Source organism: Hylobates moloch, unplaced genomic scaffold (assembly GCF_009828535.3).
Source record: "Hylobates moloch isolate HMO894 unplaced genomic scaffold, HMol_V3 SCAFFOLD_3, whole genome shotgun sequence".
NCBI classification, from domain to species: domain Eukaryota; kingdom Metazoa; phylum Chordata; class Mammalia; order Primates; family Hylobatidae; genus Hylobates; species Hylobates moloch.
The window spans coordinates 91,008,644-91,025,340 of NW_026652278.1; the positions used below are offsets into that span (position 1 = coordinate 91,008,644).

The following is a 16,697-nucleotide window of genomic DNA, read 5'->3' on the forward strand; positions in this document are numbered from 1 at the left end:
ATCTCGTTTCTTTTTTCCTGTTGTTTGTCATCTATTGAGTTAACATGGAAGGTTTAACCCTATTTCACTACCCTATGTGTGCTATGCCCCCACTCATAGGTAGCCACTTCTAGGATCTCTGTCTCTTTGTGTGTGTTTGTGTCTGCCTTTCTCCTCGCTCTCTCACACACGCTTTTTAGACCGCTTTGTTACAAATATGGTTACAAATTTGATTAATTATTCTAGGTTCACATTATTTTTATTATTAAAGCTGCTTATAACTGAACCATGTATGATACCTTGATCACCTTTTCTTTCCTTCACAACTTTCGTGTTTTTCCTGAAATGAGGAATGTTTTTTCCTTTGGTTGGTCTTCTGTACATTTATAATTAGCCTCAGCTTTATAGTCAATTGTTAAAATTGTGTCTTGCTGTGTTTAGTTGCATTGGGTACTCTTTCAGTGCCATCTTGAAGAGGTCACATTTGGGGTGTCTGGACTGGTCACTCTGCTCCAGGTTTGCAGCTGACATCCTGGAATCTGGGATCCACCTTCACCATCGTCCCGGGAGCTGTCTTCTGTGTTATGTCTCCTGTTTTCATATGCTATGTCATTCTCATTCATGGTTTATTGCCTCATTTTGTTGGAACACATCTTCCAGTTACAAAGGGGGTAATGTTTTTGGAAACGTTGCATTTCTAAAAAAGGTCTTTTTTCTACCTTCATACTTTACTGGTATTTGGGCAAGAAATGGAATTCTAGGATGGGGGACTATTTCTTGTAGGAGTTTTGAAGTCACTGGTAGATGATTGTCTAGATTCCAGTATTGCCTTATCCCTCACTGTGGCCTGTGCTGTATTTTCTGGACGTTCTCCTTCCCTACCCCCCACCAGTCTTCTGTTTTCTTTTGTGTTCTGATGTGCCTTGGTGTATGTCTGCTTTTATACATTGTGTTGGGGTCTCTATGGAACTTTTTAATGTGGAAACATATGTCATTTTGGGGAATTAACTTGAAATTGTTTTTGGTTACTTCTCGGTTTTCCCAATTCTCTTTTTCTAGAACTCCTGTTATTCAGTTGCTTGACTTACTTGACTGGTCTAATTTTATTATTAGCCTTTTTTATCTTCTTTGTCTTTTTTTTTTTTTTCCAACTTCCTAGGGGAGATATTTTCAACTTCTCTTAATTTTCCTGTTGAGCTCTTCATTTTTAGTATTTTATTTGTTTAGTTTTTTTTAGACAGAGTGTCTGTTACACAGGCTAGAGTGCAGTGGCCCAGTCATAGCTCACCATAGCCTTAACTCCTGGGCTCAAGCAATCTTTCCGCCTCAGCGTCCTGAGTAGCTGGGACTGTAGGTGCATGCCATGACACCTGGCGTATTTTTACGTTTTTTTTTTGTATGGATGGGATCTTGCTGTGTTGCCCAGGCTGGCCTTGAACTCCTGGCCTCAAGCAGTTCACCTGCCTTGGCCTCCAAAGCGCTGGGATTACAGGGATGAACCACTGTGCCTGGCCTGTTTTTCATATTTTAATTCCAAAATACTTTTTTTAAGAAAATTCTCCCTCAGCATGTTTCTTCCTTTCTTGCCTTCCTCCCTTCTCATCTTCCTCTGCAACCTGGATGTACCGTTATCTGACCTCTTTTAGGATATCAGTGATGGATTTTTAATAGTGTCTTTTTATACAGTCTTTCAAGTTGTGTTTTGTTCTGTCGTCCATCCTTGGGGTGTTCTTAAAACTCTGTCTCTCCATGGTTGGCTCTGACTTAAGGCACTAATGGTAACTTGAGAGCACTGAGTTCAGGCAAGGGCGTACACTGTGAGCTTCACTGGGGGTCCCTGGACTGGGCCAGATTCCCCCCTGCCTTTTCTCTTGAGATGGACAGAGGCGCTGGGAAACATCTTCCCACCTCTAGCCTGGGGGGGATAAGCCCTGGCTGGCATTCTGAGAGCAAGTGGAAGCAGAGGGCTGGATTTTTCTGCAATCAGTATATAAATATTAACTTGGCTTCTCTCAATTTCAACAAGGCACCTTTACAGTTGTTCCTCCTCTAGTTTCTCAGTCCAGACCTGCTGTCTGAGCCTGTAGTGAGCTGCCAGGGGCTGGGAGGGGCAGTCACTGCGCTCTCTGGAAGCACTGGGAAGCTGGGGCTTTAATTACTACAGACTTTCAGACAGTATTGTTATTTTTCCTCCCATCTTTTAAATTTATTATTATTTTAATTTATTATTATTTTTTCTGAGACACGGTCTTACTGTGCCCAGGCTGGAATACAGTGACGCAATCATGGCTCACTGCAGCCTCAAATTCCCCAGGGTCAGGTGATCCTCCCACCTCAGCCTCCTAGGTGGCTGGGACTACAGGTATGCAGTATCATGCCTGCATGATATTAAAAATTGTTTCATTATTATTATTATTTTGAGATGGAGTGTCGCTCTGTTGCCCAGGCTGGAGTGCAGTGGCGCAATCTCAGCTCACTGCAACCTCCGCCTCCCGGGTTCAAGTGATTCTCCTGCCTCAGCCTCCTGAGCAGCTGGGATTATAGGCGCCCGCCACTATGCCCAGCTAATTTTTTTGTATTTTTAGTAGAGACTTGCTTTCACCACGTTGGCCAGGCTGGTTTCGAACCCTTGACCTCAAGTGATCCACACACCTTGGCCTCCCAAAGTGCTAGGATTACAGGCATGAGCCACCGCACCCAGCCAAAATTGTTTTATTATTATAGAGACAAGCTCACCGCAGCCTCGAACCCCTGGGCACAAGAGATCCTCCACCTTAGCCCCCCAAGTAGCTGGACTATAGGCACAGGCGCACACCACCACACCTCGGTGATTTTTCCAGTTTTTTGTAGAGATGGGGCCTCACTACGTTCCCCAGACTGGTCTGGAACTCCTGGGCTTGAGTGATCCTCCTGCCCCTGCCTCCCGAAGTGCTGGGAGTACAGGCATAAACTACCATGCCTGGCCTCTTCCCATCCCTGTTCCTGTGTTCTGACGTTCTTGGTTCTCCCCATTCCAGAGCCTCTTCCCGGCTCTGTCGGGGAAGTCTTGCTGCTTCCTGGCCTTCCCCACAGTTACCTTGGGGTTCCCTTTCTCGATTCTGCAAAGTGTGTCGCCTCTGGGCCACCTGCTCTTCAGCTTCCAAAAACTGTGTTTCCCTCATTTCCCTCTGTTCTCTTTGTCTTTGTGGGATTATGCTTGGAAACAACAACAACAACAACAACAACAACAAAATCCCCACATGTGTGTTGTGGTTTCAGTGGGCTTTCAGGAGGAAATAAAAATAAAAGTGTGTCTTTTTGATATGATGTTTTTACCCTTTCATTTTTATCTTTGTGTTCACAGTGTTCTGAATCACCGCTGCCACTCTTCCCTGCTGCTCACACCCTCCCCCTGCTCAGGGTCCTCCTCTTGTGCCCTGTCCCTCTGGTCTGCTCATTTAAGAGCCGATTCTCCTAAAACCTCCCCATGAAGACCTTTCCAAGTGAGAGTGATCTTTCCTTCCTGAATTCACGAAACATTTTTTTTCGTGTAGTTTTCTTTGAACACGTCTAGTTCTTTTTTATGACTTGTTTATGTTTTGTCAGATAAATTTTATTTTATTTTTGAGATGGAGTCTCGCTCTGTTGCCCAGGCTGGAGTGCAGTGGTGTGATCTCAGCTCACTGCAACCTCCACCTCCCAGGTTCAAGTGATTCTCATGGGACTACAGGAGAAGGAGGAGCTGGGACTACAGGCGCACGCCGCCATGCTGGCTAATTTTTGTGCTTTTTGTAGAGACAGGGTTTCATCATGTTGGCCAGGCTGGTCTCTTAACTCCTGACCGCAGGTGACCCGCCTGCCTCGGCCTCCCAAAGTGCTGGGATTATAGGTGTGAGCCACTGCGCCTGGCCTGTCAGATAAATTTTAATTTCTGATGTTGGGTGATGATTGTTTCTTTGCCTTCATGCAATGCTTGCATGTAGTAAATACTCAAAAATTTTTTTTGAACATAGATTTTTTTCAGTGATCTTTTTCTGGTCTTAAGTTAGACAGGATATTGACCATTGCTGTATGCCATGGTTAATGCAAAAGTAGGGTGCTATTTCTAGTTGCAGATACTTTTCTTGAAATTTGCACATGCGAGTAATATGCGGAGCCTATGCATTATACATGTCGTAACTCACAAAAGCTCATTAACTTGTTGCATAGTATAAAGATGCTGTTTGTAGAATCTGAGAGATTTCCTGAAGGTAGGCTAGGAGGTAGTCTCGCTTTAGGACTTTGCACTGTTTTCCCTTACCACATCCTGGAGTAGAGTGGGCCTCAGCATTCCTTGCAACTTGCATCTTGTAGAATTACGTCTGCTTCCATTCTAACTTAGACTTAGGAAATGTTGTGTCTAGCACTAGGCAAGGTGAAGTTCATGTTCTTTATCTGAATAAGAGCAGTGATTCTTCATGTGGTTTTGTCTCCAGGTTTCTTCTGTGGGTTTGGACCTATCCTTGGGAGCCTTGCCCCATGAGGACATTCACTGCTTGATCATCTATTTGATGGATGAACTCTGCTCCCCATTTATTGCTGTGTGTGATGGACTTTTGGTTGTCATAATACACAATTATTGTTAGTGTTTAAGTCTTTTGTTATTTTAAATGGACATATCCTTAATGAGAAACATTCTTCTTTTTTAATTGAATGTTGTATCATGTTTGTTTATTCACCCAATGACTGATACAATTATTATAGAATTAGAATTTATTGGTAGTATAAAAAGTGGCTTATCATAACTTTTATCTTCCCCCTAAGAGATGGTGCCTCACTCTGTTGCCGAGGCTGGAGTGCAGTGGTGCAATCACAGCTCACTGCAGCCTTGAATTCTTGTGCTCAAGGGATCCCCCTGCCTTAGTCTCCCAATTAGCTGTGACTGCAGGTGTGGGTCACTATGCCTTGGCCTTCTAAAGTTCTGGGATTACAGGGATGAGCCATCATGCCAGACCTTATCACAATTTTTTGCTTAGCTACATTTCTAAGTGTCTGTGGACTGGACAGCAGAGATTCCTACTGTTATTATTTTAAACTTTATAATGCAAACTACTACAAAGTGGAATCAATAAGTATGCTCTAACTTTTTCTCTACTGGATACTGGACTCTTCCCTTGAAAATAAAGCAAGTCCTCTGTTCATTGAAAGAGAATTATGTTATGAAAGCTGCCAGTTAAAATCTCCCAAGAGACCACTGTTCTACGGAGTTGTATTTCTCAGTGGCAAAAATATCCTTCCTGGTTTTTAAACTCTTATGGGAGGAGGTCATTTTTATATGTTTTATTTTTTATTTTTTTTATTTTTAATGCAGCATGCTCTGTTGGGGTTACTGTTGATCTCCTGCTCAGTTCTTTTCAAAACGTCATATCCATTCAGCACATTTTTGTGGAGAGGCATTTAGTAAGTGGCAGCCTGATATTTGCCTTGGCATCATGTTATCATGATTGCTTGACATAGCTGACTGTTGAGTCAGGACCCCTCCGGAGGCGGGAGTCAACCGTGGACTCAAAATTAGAAAAGCCTTGATCAGTTAGTTGAAGGATTACAAGCCAAGTTTATAGAGTATTTCAAAGAGGGGGTAACATATTCTGCTGATAGACCAAATAAGATGAGGACAGACAACAGACTTTTGTGTTAAGCATCGTGGAGGCTGCTGTGGATATGATGGAAGAGGAAGCCTGATTGGAATGGGGTTATGGGAGGAAGACACGCTTGAAGCAAGTATAGACAATTTTTTAAAAAAAAATTTGCTGTGAAGATCATCAAAGAATTAGTATAATAACTGGAAGGTAAAGTAGTGTCAATGAAAGGTTTTGGCTGCATGTGTAAAAATAATTCACAGCCTTTAAAAGCTCACTCTTGACACCTGACTCTATCTTCCATACGATTGTGATTTTTAGGAACATTAACAGTGGGACAGGCTGGGCTCAGTGGCTCATGCCTATCATCCCAGCACTTTGGGAGGCTGAGGTGGGAGGATTGCTTGAGCCCAGGAGTTGGAGGCTGCATTGAGTTATGATTGCACCATTGTACTTCAGCTTGGATGACAGAGCGAGACTGTCTCTAAACAAAGGAAAACAGTGGGCTGGAGTTAGACTGTGATCTGCTTTGGGGGTGTGATGGTCAGGAAAAGCTCTTGGAGAAGAGGATGCCTGAGAAGTCTTGATGGACGGACAGGGCTGGCCTGGAGGGTGAGGTGGGGTCCAGGCATTGGAGGCCATGGGCACGGAGTCGGGGGAAAATTGTGCAGGGCCTAACAGGCTGTGAAAGGGAAAGTGCTGGGGAAAAGGTGGAAATGTAGCAAGTTCTGAAGGATGAAGTTATGAGGTTGAGAAAGTCCATAGGTGCGGATTTATTTCCAAGGGGTGGCTACAAATATTATATAAAGGCTGCAGATAATGATCTCATCTGGAGGGAGTGAACAGGATTAGGAGGCCTAAAGAATGGTTTCATAAGCCACATTTTGGAGGTCGGTGTGCTTGTGTGTGTGGAAGTATTTTAGAAACGAAAGTTGATATTTAAGGTGATTGGGTCACCCTTGAGCTTGCTTGGTGGGAAGAGGTGGGCAGGATGTGGCTATTATAAGTGGCCAGGGGACACCTCTTCCTTATTCACCCCCAGGACATTATTTCCAATTTTCCTTGAAGAGGAAATACCATTTACCATTAGTAAATGGTTTTGGGACTTCATTCTTTGGGGGCTCAACACATCTGGAGATGCCAAATTCTGGAGATGTCTCAGTGGCAGGTGTCCCAAGGACTCCTGGATGATAATGTAATTGGGATTCATATGCAGTCAGAATAGGCCCCACAAATGAAGAGGATGCCAACGTGTGTGTTTGTGTGTGAGTGTGAGTGTTTGTTTTACAGACTTACTCTCTGTGTTCTAGATAAATGATTCCTTTCATAGAGGTCCAGATAGATGAGGGTGCACAGGAACCCTGTTACTTGCAAAATGGTTTTAATGGTACTGTTTAATAACTTTGAGGATTAAGGTCTGAGTTACTTGCTGTGCTGGTTAAAAAGTGACAAGGATTGGTCATTCTGCATTTTTAAAATAAGTGTTCCATTTCAGTGATTCTTAGGCATGCTTTGTTAGAGATGGACTTGGAGAGCTTCTTAAGAATATGGATTCTCCCTGCACCCCTGCTCCAGGGTCTTAGTAGATCTGGAGCAGGGTCCAGGAATCTGTATTTTAACTCTTCATTAATCGTTTGCCTCCTTCTTCCAATCTTTGCTTCAGGAAAGAACTGTATCAAACATCATCTTTAGGTTTGAAGAATGGAGGATTGAACTTCTGGATAGTAATTGTGTTGCAGAATGAAAGCAGTAGGGAATGGTGAAACATGCAATTTAGTATATTTTCATCTGAATATGTATGTGACAGTGATGTAGAAGTTCAGAAACACACAACTATGTTTCTTCTTCAGATCATTTGAAAGCAGAGTTTTAAGGATTTTAAAATATGCGTACACCATATAGAAGTGTATAAAATTTAAAATGATGTCCTTTTTTTTCCTTCTACCCAATCCCACTGCAGGATAACCACTGCAAATTTTGAGGGGTGTGTGTGTGTGTTTTTAGGCATTTTAACGTGTGTGTGTGTGTGTGTGTGTGTGTGTGTAATTTTGTCTCTGTAAAAAGAGGCTCAAACCACACAGGATATGCTTTGTTCACCATGGTCTTGTCAGCATCCTTCTGTGTCATCTTTAGACCTATTTGTAAGAAACACTTGGAGCCACCAGGGTGTGCAACCTACCTTTTGCAGATAAGCAAAAATACAAATTCTTCAGACACATAATATATGCTGTTTGCTTATTAGAATATTTCTGTAGATTGCACTGGGGGGTTAATAAGTATAATAAGTATTTCATATATTGGGCAATAGGAAATCTAGTGTGCTTTAGAGAAATCAGTATTACTTATGCAGTACATATTGCTGGTTTGTGCAGTTCCTATCATAATAGAGTATCAGCATCAGAGCCAAAGGGAAGAGTGTGTATGAGTCACTCCATCATAAAAGGAGCAGTGACTCAATATCAAACTTAGGGTGCTGCCTGAATTTTTAATCAGTTGCAGTATTGTTGATATGGGGTTGATTCCTTTTTATGGGTAGGAAGTTATCACAGTTTAAAATGTCTGATTCCCTTTTGGTGATGCTAACTTGATATATTCAGTGTTTCTGTTCTTTTGTATAGGATCCAAACTACTGGATACAGGTACATCGCTTGGAACATGGAGATGGAGGAATACTAGACCTTGATGACATTCTTTGTGATGTAGCAGACGATAAAGACAGAGTGAGTTCAAGTCCTGGGGAACCTGTTCTGAATGCATTTTTTTTTTTTTTTTTTTTTTGAGGACTAGGGAGCGGGTGCGATTCCTTTCCTTTCTGTTTTAGACACATACTTTAAATTATGTTTTGGCCACCTACTCTAGTATATTTTCTCTAAGTATCATGAATCTTCACTGTCCTGAATACCAAGGTATAATGATTTTCTTGATACCTGGGACTTAACACTAGGTTTTGGGGTTTTAAAACTACACTTTTACAATGGAAATATCACAAAAAAGATTTATATGCCATATTCCGCCTTAATTTAACCAAATATAACATCTTTCTTCACAACTTGGGCCTGTCCTTATCATCTCCGTATATACAACCTACAGCCGTTCTGCATTCTGGTCCCAGCGTTGGCCCAGAGAAGATCCATCCCAACAGTGGCCTGGGCGGTGCACCGTGTTCCTGTGCAATGGGCGAATGTGTCCCAGGCAGCCTACCCTGTGCAGGGCCTGGCCCTCAGGAAGCTTGGCCTTGCTGTGCAATGGGCCAATTGTGTCCCGGGCAGCCTCTCCCGTGCAGGGCCTGGGTCTCGGGAAGCTCAGCCTTTTCTCCATCAGTGCTCTGATGCTCTGTGTGTGCTTCCCCAGTCTTTACTGTGGTCTGTGAGTTTGGCTCCTGGACATATCCACCTACTGCTCTTCAGTGTTCCCTCCCACTACCCCACTTTTTTTCTGTACTCTTGAGAGGAATGAGGAAGAGGAGGGGGAGGAGGAACATTCAGCGTTTTGAGAATGTGTGACAGGATGTTTGGCTCTGGATGTAGAAGTCAGCAAATTCTTTTTTTTTTTTTGAGATGGAGTCTTGCTCTGTTGCCCAGACTGGAATGCAGTGGCGTGATCTCGGCTCACTGCAACCTCCGCCTCCTGGATTCAAGCAATTCTCCTGCCTCAGCCTTTTGACTAGTTGGATTATAGGCGCGCGCCACCACGCCTGGCTAATTTTTGTATTTTTAGTAGAGACGTGGTTTCACCATGTTGGTCAGGCTGGTCTCGAACTCCTGACCTCATAATCCGCCTGCTTTGGCCTCCCAAAGTGCTGGGATTACGGACATGAGCCACCGCACCCGGCCCTGGCCACTCCTTTTGTATTTGGCTTATAAGGAATTGCAGAAGGGCTCATAGCCACATACATAGTTACATCAGCATGGTTGTATGTAGGCAGCGGCCTGGTTGACTGACTCCTAAAACCTCCCTGCGGTAGCACAGGATATTTAACCAGCTAGGTTACATCGTGAGGTCAGAAGATGGTAAGATCACCCAGATACTCACTCTGCTTCCTACTGGGGCTCCCTCTGGTTCCTGGCCCTCTCCCCGCCGGCCTGCTCTTCTTTCCCTCAGCTGTGAGCTGGATGCACACAGCTGTTGTGTCTTGTTCGCACCTATATTCCTGACAGCATCATGCCTGGCTGAGAGTTGGTGCATATCTTAAATGTTTTCTTGAAATTTCAAGTAAGACAAAAAATATCAAATACCAAATATTGTATAAATTTGGAAGATTAGATTCACTGTTGCACCTGTCATGGTGGAATTTGTCCCATGTGGCTCCTGTGGGCCAGGAATACATTGTATCAAAAAATGCAGATTCTGGCTAACACGCGGAACCTCCGTCTCTACTAAAAATACAAAAAATTAGCCAGATGTGGTGGTGGGCTCCTGTAGTCCCAGCTACTCGGGAGGCTGAGGCAGGAGAATGGCGTGAACCTGGGAGGCGGAGCTTGCAGTGAGCCGAGATCATGCCACTGCACTCCAGCCTGGGTGACAGAGCGAGACTCCGTCTCAAAAAAAAAAAAAAAAAAAAAAAAAAAAAAAAAGGCAGTTTTCTGCCGACTTATATTCTGATGCTATTTTTCTTGGTGCCATTTCTCCAGAGATTTATGAAGAATTTAAACAGGTGCTCTTTTTCCACCAGAATATTAGAAAGGGATGAATTAACGTATCAGTCTTTCAATGTCTTCCTCTTCTCCGTTCTTCTTCCTTCTTTTTTTTGTTTCTTTTTTTTTTTTCTTCTCTCCTCCCTCTCTTGCTCGGTCCCTCTCTCTTGCTGTTACTTCCTATGTAAAAATAGCACAACTCCTTGTGAGGAAAAATTGGAAAATGCAGAAACATCCAAAGGAACTAATCAGCTGCCATCCTGCTGTTGCCGAGAGCTCATCACTGTTGTTTGAGATTTTCATCCTGACTCTTCCCTTTCTTCAGATAGATAGAAACAGTCTTTTTCTTTTAAATAAAGAGACTTGAATAGTAGTTTTTTGTTTTGAGGTTAGCATATATATATTTCTGTGTCCATGAACCATAGCTATGCCAACATGGCTGTGTAGTCTTTTGTTTTAATTTAATTTACTTATTTAGAGATCCAGGTTGTCACCCAGGCTGGAGTGCAGTGGTGTAATTACAGCTCACTGCAGCCTCAACCTCCCAGGTTCAAGTGATCCTCCTGCCTCAGCCTCTTATTTTTAAAAAAGTTTTATTCTAGATTCAGGGGTACATGTGCAGGTTTGTTATATAGGTAAATTGAGTGTCATAGGGGTTTGGCATACAGATTATTTTGTCACCCCAGGTGATAAACATAGTACCCAGTAGGCTAATTTTTTGATCCTCTCCCTCTTCAAGTAGGCTCTGCTGTCTGTTGTTTTCCTCTTTATGTCCACGTGAGATCATGCATTATTTGGTTTTCTCTTCCCATGTTAGTTCACTTAGGAATAATAGCCTCTAGCTCCATTCATGTTGTTGCAAAAAACATGACCTTGTTCTTTTTTATGGCTGCGTAGTGTTCCATGGTATGTTTGTACCACATTTTCTTTATCCACTCTACCACTGAAAGGTATTTAGGTTGATTCCATGTCTTTGCTATTGTGAATAGTGTTGTGATGAACATATGTGTGCATGTGTCTTTCTGGCAGAACAGTTTATATTTCTTTGGATATATACACAGTAATGGGATTGCTGGGTTGAATGATAACTCTGTTTTAACTTCATTGAGAAATTTGCCACACTGCTTTCCGCAATGGCCGAACTAATTTACATTCCCACCAGCAGTGTATAAACATTCCCTTTACTCCACACCCTTGCCAGCATCTGTTATTTTTTGACTTTTAATTTTTTTCTTCGAATTTCTCACACCACATGGATGTATTGTTTTACTTAATAATAGCCACCCTGACTGGTGTGAGGTGGTGTCTCATTGTGATTTTGATTTGCATTTCTCTAATGATAGTAATGTTGAACATTTTTTCATAAGCTTATTGGCCATGTGTATGTATTCTTTTGAAAAGCATCTGTTCTTGTTCTTTGTCCACTTTTTTTTGAGATGGAGTCTCGCTCTTTCGTCCAAGCCGGAGTGAAGTGGCATGATCTCAGCTTGCTGCAACCTCCGTCCCCTGGGTTTAAGCGATTCTCTGGCCTCAGCCTCCCTACTAGCTGGGATTACAGGTGCCCGCCATCATGCCCGGCTAATTTTTGTATTTTTAATAGATACGGGGTTTTGCCATGTTGGCCAGGCTGGTCTCAAACTCCTGACCTCAGGTGATCCACCCGCCTTGGCCTCCCAAAGTGCTAGGATTACAGGCGTGAGCCACCACACCTGGCCTCTTTGCCCACTTTTTAATGGGGTTGTTTTATGCTTGTTAGTTTGCTTAAGTTCTTTATAGATGCTGGATATTCAACCTTTGTTGGATGCATAATTTGCAAATATTTTCTCCCATTCTGTAGGTTGTCTGTTTACTCTGTTGATAGTTTCTTTTGCTGTGCAGAAGGTTTTTAGTTTAATTAGGTCCCATTTGTCAATTTTTGTTTTTGTTGCAATAGTTTTTGCTGTCTTCATCATGAAGTCTTGTCCAGGACCTATGGTCAGAATGATATTTCCTAGGTTATCTTCCAGGGTTTTTATAGTTTTAGATTTTATATTTAATTCTTTAATCCATCTTGAATTGTTTTTTTTTTTTTTTTTGAAATGAAGTCTCGCTCTTATCACCCAGGCTGGAGTGCAATGGCACGATCTCAGCTCACTGCAACCTCTGCCCAGGTTCAAGTGATTTTCCTGCCTCAGCCTCCCGAGTAGCTAGGATTACAGGTGCGTGTCACCATGCCTGGCTAATTTTTGTATTTTTAGTAGAGATGGGATTTCACCATGTTGGCCATGCTTGTCTTGAACTCCTGACCTCAGGCAATCCACCCGCCTCGGCCTCCCAAAGTACTGGGATTACAGGCGTGAGCCACCAAGCCCAGCCCTTTGAATTGATTTTTATGTGTGGTGTAAGGAAGGGGTCCAGTGTCAATATTCAGCATATGGCTAGCCAGTTATCCCAGCACCATTTATTGAATAGGGTGTCCTTTCCCCGTTGCTTGTTTTTGTCAGCTTTGTCAAAGATCAGATGGTTGTAGGTGTGTGGCATTATTTCTGGGCTCTCTCTTCTGTTCCATGGGTCTGTATGTCTGTTTTTGTACCAGTACCATGCTGTTTTGGTTACTGTAGCCTTGTACTATAGTTTATAGTTGGGTAATATGATGCCTCCAGCTTTGTTCTTTTTGCTTAGTATTGCCTTGGCTATTCAGGCTCTTTTTCAGTTCCATGTGAATTATTATTTTTTTTTTTCTAATTCTGTGAAGAATGTCATTGGTAGTTTGATAGGGGTAGCATTGAATCTGTAAATTGCTTTGGACAGTGTGGCCATTTTAACAATATTTGTTGTTTCAATCCAAGAGCATGGAACATTTTTCCATTTGTTTATATCATATCTGGTTTCTTGGAGCAGTGTTTTTAAATTCTCATTGTGGAGATCTTTCATTTCTTTGATTAGCCGTATTCCTAGGCATGTTATTCTTATTGTGGCTATTGAGAATGGGATTGTGTTTCTGATTTGGCTCTTAGTTTGGATGTTGTTGGTGTGTAGGAATGCTACTGATTTTTATACATTGGTTTTGCATCCTGAAACTTTGCTGAAGTTGTTTATCAGATCAAGGAGCTTTTGGGCAGAGACTGTGGAGTTTTCTAGGTATAGAACCATATCATCTGCAAACGGGAGAGTTTGACTTCCTCTCTTCCTATTTGGGTGCCACCTCAGCCTCTTGAGTAGTTGGGACTATAGGCATACTGCACAATGCCTGGCTAATTTATGTAAACATTTTTGTAGAGACGGGGTCTCACTGTGTTGCCAAGACTTGTCTCAAACTCGTGGGCTCAAGTGCTCCTCCTGCCTCCGCCTCCCGAAGTGCTGGGACTACAGGCATGAGCCACTGCGCCCGGCTGTGTTTTGATGTATGGATTCATGTACAGTCTCGTTGTACTTGCTGTGGACACTTAGATGACTATGGAGACAGCTGCTGTGCTCACCTGTACACTTTTCCCTTTGGCACTCTCTGTACTCTGAGCAGCTGGGATGAGCACGCCTGTTTCTCCACCACGTTTCCTTTTTACTTTTACAGACGCAAGCTTTCCCTCAAGGTGGTGCCATCCTGCTTTACACCTTGACTTTGTGCCTTTCCATAGAGCAAGTGAGGCGTGGCTTATAACATGTTTTCTGGGGTGTGCCTGACCCTGGCGCATGGCTTGGAATAACCTGTCGTGGAAGTTTGGTTGTTGCACAAGTAGGATTTATGGGGCTGTACGATCTCAGTGCTTCTGAGAATGCTGAACTCAATGGACTCATTTATGTTCAGCACAATGTAGTAAGGCCTGAAGGGTTATGCAGTACCAATTACTGTTTCCATTTGTTCTCCTGCACTCCAGCCGACATTAGATGCCCTCAGAGTTTATGTTTGGAGCCAGTAGAACATCATGATGTAGATGTTCAGCACAATGATTTTTGCAAAGTCTTTTGAAATGTATGGAGACATATTTTTTGGCCTTTTTTGCTGGACATTTTATGAGTACTTGAAAATAATGTATTCTGCAGTCATTGGGCTGTTATAAAAATCAGTGAGGCCATCCGGGCATGCTGGCTCACACCTGTAATCTCAGCACTTTGGGAGGCTGAGGCGGGCAGATCACTTGAGGTCAGGAAATCAGGATGAGCCTGGCCAGCATGGCGAAACCCCGTCTCTACTAAAAATACAAAAATTAGCTGGGTGTGGTGGCATGTGCCTGTAATCCCAGCTACTTGGGAGGCTGAGGCAGGAGAATTGCATGAACCCAGGGGATGGAGGTTGCAGTGAGCTGAGATCGCCCACTGTTAATTGTGTCAAAACAAGAGTGCATGACTTTCAGTTGCTGAATAACACATTATTCAGTAAAGATCCAAAACAACATCATCTACCTTAACCGCCTCCCAAAGTGCTGGGACTACAGGTATGAGTTAGTGTATGAGTTGTGTATAATCTTGGTTAGATTATACACAAAACCAAGCAAACCTTAACCGCCTCCCAAAGTGCTGGGACTACAGGCATGAGTTAGCATATGAGTTGTGTATAATCTTGGTTAGATTATACACAAAACCAAGTAAAGGCAAACTATGCTTGATCTTTTTAAATAGCGGCATATTAAAATTACACAATTCTTAATAAACGACATTTTAGATTTTGTATCCTTCTGCAAATTTGATGATAAAAAATATATTTTCCAGAATCTTTTATCATATTTCCTATACAAATTAGAATGTCCTTTAACCTGAGAAAAATATTTTAAAAATTAATAGGTGAAATAACACTTTAGACAATTTTATATCATGTTGATTGAAATCAGTTTCCAAATAGAAAAATGCTAGAGCATCTTATACCGTAGACTGAAGTAGCTTTTAAAGCCATTTTTTATTTGTTCAGAAATACTTTAAAATATATGCATAATTGATTTAAATACTGTTGAGTGACATTCCTAGATTAAAGTGCCCATTGTAAGTTGAAACTGTAAGAAATATGATTAGTAGCTTAGACTCACAACACCCAGTTTTTCATAATTCACCCAGATTCACAGGCATGGCTGGATGCATTATTCAGACTGAGGGATTGTGTGATGCAGTCGGTCGCATGGCTCTTTTCTGTGGCTCTGACATTCGATCCTGATTTAATCATCCTGGAGTGTTTTCAACTATTTTTGGCAGCTACTCTGAGTAAGGATTTTCACGCTTGTTTTGCTTTTTGGTTTAAGGAAAAAAGAATAAGCATTATACCTCTCTTAAACAATAACGTATCTAAAAAAAAGTCCTGTTTTGTGAATATCCCCTGGATGCATGTTGAAAATGTAGATACCTAGCCTGGGAAGTAGGATCTCTTGAAGGGGCCTGGGCATCTGCATTTTACAGTCCCGCTCCTGCTGCTGTTTAGGCTAAGTTATGAAACCACAGCTTTAATGGCTCTGCCTCTGTAGTAGGGAAGATGCGCTTGAAGATGCAAATTTTATACTTGGTCGTTGTGAATTTGTAACGTTATTAAAAACTTATTTTTTATGGAGGGGAAGAGGCAATATTTTAAATGATAGCAAAAGAAAATTAAAGTTAAGTACTTAATTACCCCTGATTTTCCTCATTATCCTTTAATTATTAGCGTTCAGGGCACAGCACTGAGGAAGTTTTGTGTTAGTGCCTATACAGTTCTCATTTCCAGGATTTACCCAAATTTGTTCAAATGGTACTATTATAGATTGCCCTGGCCCCTTGGAGTAGGTTTGATTTTCTAAGGTGTAGAATACTCTAGATCTCTTTGAGTGTAAAAACGTACTTTGTTTTGTTTGTCCTTTCTCTGTGTTTCTGCTTTCCAGTAAGGGAACAGTGATGTCAAGTGTTTACTCTTAGCATCTCAGTCTCAGTTTTCTCAATTGACATTTTGCCAAATTATGAAAAACTGAAACAGTTTAATGTTATCTTCACCGCCGTCTAGAGCAGCTGTCATGCGTTTGTGTACGTGAGCTTTCCTGATGGACAAGCTGTATTTTGTGTGAATCTCTGTCTGGTTTGGTCTTTGTCATTTATTATTTCAGGACCTTCCCTTCGTTCTCAACAGTGGGTCTAGGCCACTCCCGTTTGTTCCCTGTGGGTAGTACAGCAAATATAGAAATGTGGATAATTTTTCCAAATTTATCACAGAATAAAAATACTTGGGATTCAGTTCCTGCGCAGGCCAGTCACCTGAGACTGATCGTAAGGGGCATAAACACAGATTTCAGAGCCAGGCGCCATGGCTCAGGCCTGTAATCCCAGCACTTTGGGAAGCCAAAGCGGGTGGAGAACTTGAGCCCAGAAGTTTGAGACCAGCCTGGGCAACCTAACGAGACTGTTTCTACAAAAAATACTAAAATTAGCTGAGTGTAGTGGTGTGGGCCTGTAGTCCCAGCTACTCAAAGGCTGAGGTGGGAGGATCGCATTGAGCCTGTGAGGTTGAGGCTGCAGTGAGCCATGATCACGCTGCTCTACTCAAGCCTGGGCAGCAGAG

The 16,697-nt window shown here is 42.3% G+C and overlaps 1 protein-coding gene across 21 annotated transcripts in view; it reads left to right on the forward strand.

The window, feature by feature from the left end:
• Positions 1-16,697, forward strand: part of PARD3 (par-3 family cell polarity regulator) — a 716,537-nt gene that overhangs the window by 123,723 nt on the left and 576,117 nt on the right. For all 21 annotated transcript variants that reach the window (XM_032143706.2, XM_058436553.1, XM_032143743.2 and 18 more), the window contains exon 2: positions 8,195-8,296. In XM_032143706.2, the coding sequence (XP_031999597.1) occupies positions 8,195-8,296 (102 nt within the window). The remainder of the gene's footprint in view (positions 1-8,194; positions 8,297-16,697) is intronic.